Consider the following 9595-nt stretch of genomic DNA (forward strand, 5'->3'; position numbering starts at 1 on the left):
GACTTCCTGGGCTCCCAAACAATCCAAATCCCAAGCCTTTGCCATGACTGTGGGAACAGTTCCTGGTGTGCTCCGTGAGGAAGGGCAGAGCCACAGAACCCACCCCCTGACACTGCTGAGGTTCAGCCTCACCTCCCCCTCCCAACACATATTTGGCAAAGACTGATGGAGACTGTCCAACCTCCCAGGCCTCACCTGCTTCCCCTTTAGGAAGTTTTCTTAATATCCAGTGTGAATTTTCCTTATTACTCTTTAAAGCCTCATTTTGATGCTTCTGTCTTGGTGGGGGACCCGCAGAGGGCCATGGGTCCATTGCTGGGGACTGAGTCCCTCCCCAGCACCTGTCGTGGCCAGAGCCCCCAGACCAGCAATGTGGAACTTGTGCAAACCCACCCAAACCTGGCCCAAGCCCTCTGCTTGGAAACTATTTGCTCAAGATTTTTAAAGTTGAGATTCAGATTTTGTTTCTTTGTCCATTGACAGTGTTGTTCAATTTCGTGAGAAAAATATGTTTGGGACAAATTAGGATTTTTGTTGTTCCACACCAGATTAAATGATAAATTATAAATTACAAAACTGTAAAATATAAGCAAACCAGTGAGCAGACTTACTTGCTTGACATAGGTGTGAAAACTCCCCTGAGAGAAGAGCACAGCCCTCTCCTTTCTCCACCAGTTTCTCCAGTTGAGAAATAACCAGTTTACTGATACTTTCAGCGACAACTGACATTGCCTTGCCCTCCCCAGGGGAGTACCTGCCCTGCTCTGCAGCACCTGGAGTTCTGGGCTTCAGGTGAGGACATCTGCTATTTGATTTCAGGTTTCTTCACCCAGAGGAATCTCCAAGGATCTGCTTTGATCCTATTGGACAATGGACATTAAATTTGGACCTTAAAATCTGTAACTGGAGGCAACCTTTTCAAGCAACATTCAGTGGAGCAGAGCGCATTTACAGCCCCAGTCCCATCAGAGGCCCTGAGAGAGATGCCCCGGGTGCTTGGGCTGTGTTGGCTGGAGCAGCAGCACTCCTTCCCCCTACAGGTACAGCTCAGGAAGCTGCAGCACAGAACGGTCTCCAATGCATGAGCTGCTGGGAAGATTGTGAAATAAATCCTGGCAGATCAGCTGGATGAATACTCAGTTTAATTTAAGATCGAACACTCCCAAGTCCAACTACAAAGTGGCCTTACTTGGGGCATTCTTGTAGCTTTTGCTTTGAGTAAAATTCTGGAGGTCGAATTTCACCCTCAGTAGAAGGATGTGACAAGATTTCCAGCATTTCTGGAAGAAAAACCCCAGGCTAGAGCCCCATTTGCTCTGAGAATTGCATGATGGTTCATTCGGGCTTTTTCTCCTCAACATGTTGCCCATTTTATTAACTTCTGCTTTGCTTTTAAAAGAGGCATCTAGCATTTTGCTTCCCTAAAGAAGCTCATGTTATAATTCAAGTGTCAGGACAGATTAAGTTAAATGTGCTGTGTGATTCCCAAAGGAAAACAAACTTCCAAACATCCTCTGTTTGCCTTGTTCCATGTCATGGATTGCATTAGAGCCGAACATGTAATTCTGTCGCCTAATGTGTTAAAGTTGGCAGGAATTTTACTCTCTGTGCAAGGTGAGAAATTACTGAGCTAACAAAACATTTCGTTTCCCCCTCCTTGCGTTCCTTCTTTATGAGATTCTGAATGTGACATTTTCACAAAAAATCCCTACACTTATTTGTGAAAAATGTATATTAAAACCAAAACACATCAAATGGAAAGAAATCACAGATGGTTTTATTCACAAGCAGCAGAATTAATGGCCTTCCCTACTCTTTATAAATATTGGAAGCAGATGAGTTCATTACTATTTCACTCTAATAAAGAAAACCTGCTTGATTTTGACAAGACATCTACTTATCTAGTGTTTCTACTGAATAATAAATCTATTTTCTTTGAAAAATAAAAGTTATCAATAAACAAAAACCTGCATGGAAAACCTGCTGATCAAAAAAACCCCAAACATCTTCATTTTGGATAGTGCTGAAATGGAATTTGAGGGATTTTGAAAATGTCACTAATTTTCAGAATAGAAAGTTTTGAAATGTTTACTTTGTGGTTGTCTTAAATTTTTACATCTTTCAACAAAGCAAGCAGAAAAGTGAAAACATCTGAAAAGGCTTTTGAAAAGAAAAGAGTCAGCACAAGCTGGATGAAGCTGTGGGCTCCTTTATCTTCCAGAAATCCGCACACATGGAGCAGAGTTTATGAGGGTTTTTTTAATCTGGCATTCAAACACTTCCCAGTTCACAATCCATCGCATTTGCAAGAGCTTCAAAGTGCTGTTGGCAGCTTTTCCTGCACTGGGATAAAGCATCTTACCCATGGGAAGCAAAAGCTGAGTCATTTTTAACCCCAAACAACATTCACTGATGTGGTCATCTTGTTAGTCATGGAAATCCCGTGTTAGCTCTGTTTGTGCTTCTTTCAACACTTATTAACCAAGGAGCGAGGAGGTTTTATTTTAAACTGCAGAAGATGTTTATCCTCCCTGGGGCCATGACAATCAGTTACATGGCTTATCCATCATTCCAGAGAAAGGAAAGGATTTTGAGAAACTCCCCAGGCAAGTTAATTTTTAAAGCTGTAGGAGGGAGAGGAGAAAAGAAAACAAAACACCACCAAAGCCACAGCACACAAAGCCCAAAAGAACCTCTGATGACACATGGACAGTGCCAGCCGCCTCCAGCCCCTGTGCCTGCTGCACCCCTCAGGCACCGGGGGGATTTCCTCAGGGCAGGAATGGTTACAAGACACCTCTCCAGAGAAAAACGGCTGCTCCCACATCTCAAAGCACTAAGCAGAGCAGAAAAAATTAGAAATTTTCCTTAGAAACCAAATTCCATGAATGATGGATGTAAGCCAGCTCCAGTCCCAGCCCAGTGCTGGGGGGATGAGGGTTCTTCTGGCCAGGCCTGGAAGCTCAGCTGCATTCCCAGGCACTGGGTGTGCTGTGCCACAGGACGAGCCCACATCCAGTGGCAGCAGGTGACAGAGCTGCTGGCAGGCCCCAGCAGCTCCACGCCTGCCTGGGAAGCCGTGGGATGGGCCCACTCTGGTTTATGTCCTCCCCACACCGCCTCCTCCCCAGCCAGGACATTCAATCAGGTGCCAGTGACAGCTCCCACGGCAGCCACAAGATGCTGCTTCTGAGTTTTTTGTGGAACAAGTGGTACTGCTTTCAAAAGGTTATAAAAACATATGCCTGAAGAGAATGTCGGGAACTTGGGTATTAATCTCCCTTAATTCAAAGAGCACTCAAAATAAGCGAGACAGAAATACTGTCTGGGGTGAGAAGATGCCAGAGGTCAGATCGTGCACCATTAGCTTGGGTCAAGTTCAGAAGAATAATAATTTAACACAAAGAAAAACAATTTTCAGTGTGATGCAGTATTAGCCTCCCCCTGGCAGAACAGCCCTGTCCCCTCAGGGCTCACTGCCCCCAGCCCCCAGGCAGTGCCCGCAGCGCTGCCAGGGTGGCCACTGCAGCCTCAGCCTGTGGCCACTGCAGCCTCAGCCTATGGCCACTGCAGCCTCAGCCTGTGGCCACTGCAGCCTCAGCCTGTGGCCACTGCAGCCTCAGCCTGTGGCCACTGCCGAGCCCGGGTGGCGAGTGCTGCCCCCAGACAGAGCTGCCCCCAGTGCTGCCAGCCCAGCGCTGTGCTGACCATCGCTCCTGCCGGCCTTCGCCACATCCTGCCCGGAAAACACCTCATCTGACTTTGTTTTCACTTTGCAGCAATACCTGTAGAACAAGACATTTTGGAGATGTTTTCCAAGGCTTTTTTATATCCAATTTCCAAGAAAAAAGCCCACAAACAAGAGCATGTTCCCTATAGGGGATCATGTTGCCACCTCTGTAGTTCACCCTTCTGATCCAGGCAGTTGTTTCGGTCAGAAAATTAAAACACAAAAGCACACAGAATTACCTGATTAAAACAAGTTTCATTAACAAATTATATTAAGAATACAGACTGAGTTATCACACAATGAAACTTCCCTTTGTAAAATACAGGAGGGCCATCTAAAATAAATATAAAACATAGTAACATTCATAAGATTAATGCACAATAAAATCACTTTCAGTAACCCAACCATCTTAGAAAACAACTTTGCAATTGCATAAAAGGTTTCTCTATGCCATTTGTATGATGACATTGAAATCTGTTGCTGTTAGGAAACAATTTCACAACAAACTACCAGAACATCCAAAGTGTTTGGTTTCCCTGTGGTGAATGAACCAAGCAGCATCTCACTGAGCTTGTTTGTGAGCAGAGGAGCAGCCTGTCCCCCATCAGTGCCACAGCCGGGGCGATAAGGCCGTGGTGACTGACACCAGCACACTCGGCTGCTCCTCTGCTGGGGGGATTTCTGCTGCTGGGAGAGATTCCCAGCTGTTCGTCAAGGCTCCAAGGCTGAGGTAATTATCTGGATGTAGCGAGGTGTGCCTGCCCTCTGGGAGGAGCAGGAACAGCTCTCTGGGCTCCTGGGGCTGCCGTGGGAGAGGGCCACGGGCACATCTGGGGAGACAGACCCAGTGTCACCTGGGGAGCAGCGGGAGGTGAGGGTCAACACGGGACCAGCCAGCTCTGTCCCATTTCCCTTCCTCTCAGGAGACTTCAAGGCCCCACGGAAGAGGAGGTGCCAAGCCCCATGGAGGCATGTCCTTGCAACTAGCACCTACCTGGCACGTGCAGCGCCCATGACAGGGGCATGATAGCATGTGGGTTCAGTCTGAAGAGCTCAGGACGCTGAGGGAGCAGTGGTGGGTGTGAAACCAAACAAGCCCAATGCTACAGACTACCAACAACCTCCCACTGCACAGGAGGCTCCCAAGAAACCTCCAAAAAACACCATGGGGACACGCAAGGGACAGTCACAGGAAACGTCTGACACAGTTTACTCCTATGGAACTACAGATATGAGGTGCTCCCATGAAGGAAGACACCTGCTACAACTATTCACACTTGAATTTTATCACAAAGTTCACACTCTACATCACTTTCTGGACTAACTTCTTGCCTTTCCAAAACCAACACAGCAGACAGCACAGCCTGGCCTGGGTGGCCACGAGTCACCTCGGCACACGACCAGCTTCTTGCTGTGAGGAATCCAGGAGGCAGCGTGTCACTATGAATTCACATCAGAAGGCGTATTTTACAGTAAGCAAACCCCTCACTGCTGCTTTTCTGTCTCTGTTGCAGATGTATAATAATTTGGCAAACTAACTTCTACATCAGCCACAAGATTAAACTACCTAGAGACCAGTCTTGTTCTACAAATTCAGGCAAGGTAGCCAAGAACATCTGGTGAAGCTCTGAAAATTCACTTCTGTTGCTTTCCACTGACTCCTCCCCTCCCCTTATGCTCCAGAAGGCTCCTCCACAGCCAGACAACATCTGCATCAGACTCCCTGAACATTTATTGCCTGGTCCAGTTCTTCCACAGTCACCTCTTGGGCAGGGTGGAAGATGCAAAGAGATGCTGATACTGGCCATGGCACATGCCAGCATGGAGGACTCACTGTAAGAATGCAAGGACCAGCCCTGCAAGGAGCTGCTGTGAGTGCAAAAGTTATGGAACAGCCAATAAAACCTTCCCGTGGAAATGCTGACCTGACACCCCCGGTCTTGGGAATTCAGCAGTGCAATAAAAAAAGCTTCCTCTGATCAGTGGACTGAGAAGTTGACACAGTCAACCACCCTGCACTGTGTCTTGCTGTGCTTCCAAGCATTGGCTCTGAGCCCTCTCCCTTTTGGAATGGCCTGGTTTTCCAGCCTGTGGCTAGCAGGGCTGAGAGCTCAGCTGGCTCTCAGCAGGTGCAGCTTTTTATTCGAAACACCTTCACTGTGTTTGCCCCACAGGAACTGCATCTGTCCTGCCTGTGCACTTGGAACAGGCTGTCCCCACAGTGCTGTGGTGCAGGACCACACCATGGAGAGCAAACTCATCTCTCAAGGTTCTTTGCAGGTGAGTCCTAAAGCAGCTTTGCTGGCCCAGTGTCAGAGAGGAAGAAGCATACAAACATATCCTGAAAATGTAGATGCATGTCCCAGTCACATTATCCTGCCAGTGTTTCAAGTATCCAGTGTTTCCTGTAGGTCACTGCAGAGCAAGCTTCTCCAAGAAGGGTGAGCAAACCTAGCAGCTGGTATAAATATTAAAGGACTGATTTTCTGTTACATAAGGGACTTGAAGCTCTGCACCCGTTTTCTCAGACATAGCCAGGGAGTGTGGCACTGAGCGTGGGGCTTGGCAGCTCTCAGAACCTGCTCCCTGCTGAGCCCGGTCTGCCGTGCAGGCAACCCTGTCCTGCTGGGAAGAGGTGGCTCGAGGAGTGGCTCTCAGTCTCCAAGTGGCAGGCACTGCCCCTGGAGCTCTGCACACTGTGATGGCTGTGCTGCTCCCTGTGCTCCCACAGCCCTCGTTCCTCCAGCATCACCAGGGAGGGTCAGCTCTTATCCCAAAGCTATGAGGAACGCAGTGCTGCAGATGGCTCCTGCCTACCTGCCGTGACCACTGAGCCACAGGAGAAGCTATAAATGGATGTCACAGAAAACTACAGAACAAATTACAAGCAGAAAAATAGAAAGACAAAAGATGGATGAGATGGGCACAGCACTACGGCGTAGACTGGATTTGAACTTGAAGTGAACCTGAGCTGAATGACCAAGCTGCCATGGTATGTTCATTTGTCGATGTCAGCATCATCAATCTGGCCTTTGTGAAGCCTGGCAGTGAGGTCTGGCTTTTCTTTACTGCAGGATAAATAACAACTAAAAATGGTGGTGCAAGCTCCAAGTAAACGAGCACTTCCAGGAGGTCACCAAGGGCTCCAGAGCTGGCGCATTGCTTTAACTCTATTTCCCAAACACAACATACATGCAACCAAATTGGCTTCTGCTCTCCAACCACATGGCCACTCTACAGAGGCAGCTCCAGAAAATTATTTACCTGATTGGAAGAAGCTGAAGCAAAGATCTGGACTCAGTTTGTCCCAAATGTCACGATATTTTGTGCTCTTTATCCCAGCAGTACAGTGTGGTGCCTTAAAACCAGAAATGAATCTTTGGACAAGAATTATTTTACTTATGTACAAATAAAAAATATTAGCAAACAGTACAAACACTGCTGTTAGTTACCACTCTGTGCAACTAGCAAATGCCAGATGAATCCAAGGGAGTGCAAAGTGGGTCGGGGCACATGTACGACCCAGGCTGGGAGCAACAACACTGTTTACTGTTACCATGGCAATTGCATTTCAGTGGGGTCAGGGAATCAGTATCTTACAATACAAAAAAATTGTACGTTTTAACTCTTACTCCAAAATTGCCATTTTGCTGCCATGATGTATCTTTGTTCTACAGCAGAGACTTGAAAGAGCAGCACAGAGTCAGATGGGCACTTGTAAATAACTTATTACAGCAATGGACTTCTCCAAGACATGCGTTTGGCTTGGGAGCAAGCCCAGCCAGCGATCACAGGGAGGCAGAGGTCAGGGTTTAATGCATCCCACTCACCCTGTGCCACGCCAGTGTTCAGTGCTCACCCACGAATGCCCAGGAAACAGGCACATCTCTTGTTTTAGCAGCGAGTGGGGAACATGTTAGAGAACTGGCTCAATGATGGGCAGGTGATGGCATCCCAGCTGTCAGCAGGTCCATAAGCAGCTTGGCCAGGGTCAGTGGTGCACTGCCAGGGTCTGCCAGGGTGTCACTGCCAGCATCCATCCAGAAAGAAGCACAGGATGCTTGCTGCCCTAGATCCATATGGACAGATGGACACCGTGTGCAAAGCAAATGTGTTTCATCTCAGGAGCTGCAGTGCACCGTGGGCACCCTGCCTGCCCTACCAGTGCCCATGGAGAGAGAGCCAGTGGCCCTGGCTCCCCCAGTCTACAGCAAATCCAGTGACCACAGTGGATCTGACACTGATCCCAGCCACAGTGGAACTTCCGTGCCCAGGCCTTGGCAGAGGGATTGGCGTTGACTCAGCTGAGTTCTGCGCTGGACTGAGTGCCGCAGGAGCCTCCTGCTGCAAGGTGTCGAGAGCCAAGCAGCTCCACAGCAGCTCGTGTGGCAGCACCCAGCTGTGCCTTTTATTGTTCCTTTCAGGGCTAAGATTTCTCGATGCTCCGCAAGCTCCCGGCTGTGTTCGCAGAGGTTTGCTACAGCTCTGGGTTCTGTGAGTGTCCTGCAGCGGGGTTACAAAGTGGGGATGCGCGAGGGGCTGCGTCAGGCTCCCATCCCGTACTCACGTGGAGAGGGGTCTGCAGCAGCAGGGGAGGGGGAACAGGTCCCGACAGTGGAGCGGTGTGTGCAGGGGGTGGCGCGGCGCAGGGCGGTGGCTGGACACGGGGAGGCCTGCCAGGGTGGTTCCATGGCTGTGTCCCATGCCCTGCTCAGTAGTGTGCACGCACACACGCCCTGGTGCTGCGGCCCCTCAGGACGGTGGGCCCGGCGGGCAGCGGGTGGGGCTGGGCGGCAGGCGAGCCGCTGCGCTCTGCTCCGTCCGGAAGCTGTAGTCATACTGTGGGGAAAAGCAGAGAGAGGGAACCGTGGAACGCTGAGCCACACACAACGCAGAAGAATGAGAGAAAAATCGGCCCTGACAACAGCTGGCCCAGGCAGGGCCATGCCAGGTGAACCTGCTGGTACCACCTGACCCCACATCAGTCACCTTCCCAGGTAGGGCTCACCCCCTCCCCAAAAACACTGCATTAACACAAACATGACCACACTCATCCTGTCCATAAATCAGCTGGTCAGATACATTCCCCCTAGCAGGTTTACACGAGCCACTACCATCAGAACTAACATTCTTGGTTGGCAAGAGGGTGAAAATATATAAACATTCCTGTGCCCCCACGATGTCGGTGCAGACAAGGGACAGCCCTGCAGCTTAGGGACATCCCTCGCAGCCTGGCGTGCACTGTAGCAGTGCCATCTCGTGGCACACTGCGAGCCGCACCGTGTCGGCCCGCGGCCACCCTGCCCGCCGCCAGGGCAGCCCAGGACAGCCCGGGGTAGCGGTGGCTTTCCCGTGGCAGGTGGGTGTGAAAGCAACACCACGTGTGGGGGCTACCAGGCTAGGAGCTGCCCGCGACCCTGGCACACCCACTGCAACACCCCGTACATGGGCTCTCCTCCCAAGCATCTCCCGGTGTCGCATTTGCGGCTCTTGGAACGTCGCAAACAAATCCCCCGGTGCGCTCCTCGCAGCGGACCGGGGCACGGGACGTGCTGCCAGCGAGGCTGCTGCTGGCCCGGGCTTGTGCCGGCTGTGCAGGGGCAGTGGGACCGTGGCCGGTGCTACCAGGGCTGCGCCACTTCCACCCAACGCCGAACTCATTTGCTGCCGCTTCGGGAGGAACCGGCGCGACACCGGAGCTGCGAGAGTCCCGCTCCTGCCGAGCGCACAGGGCCGGCCCCGGTGAGCCCATCCCGGGCGATCTCGGCCCGGCGAGCGCAGCCCCGGCAAGGAGGCGAGGTGCCGGCAGGGGGCGCCGCGGCTTCGTGCCGGGCGGGGCGGGGATTGGGATCCCCGGGCTGTACC

The 9595-nt window shown here is 50.8% G+C and overlaps 1 protein-coding gene across 2 annotated transcripts in view; it reads right to left on the reverse strand.

Annotated features, from left to right (window-relative positions):
* Positions 1–1755: 1755 nt before the first annotated feature.
* MVB12B (multivesicular body subunit 12B) overlaps positions 1756–9595 on the reverse strand; it is a 59823-nt gene continuing 51983 nt past the window's right edge. For both annotated transcript variants that reach the window (XM_019008450.2, XM_015644881.3), the window contains one exon: positions 1756–8569. In XM_019008450.2, coding sequence (XP_018863995.1) covers positions 8483–8569 — 87 coding nt within the window. In that variant the 3' untranslated portion in view covers positions 1756–8482. The remainder of the gene's footprint in view (positions 8570–9595) is intronic.

Source organism: Parus major, chromosome 17, assembly GCF_001522545.3.
Source record: "Parus major isolate Abel chromosome 17, Parus_major1.1, whole genome shotgun sequence".
NCBI lineage: Eukaryota > Metazoa > Chordata > Aves > Passeriformes > Paridae > Parus > Parus major.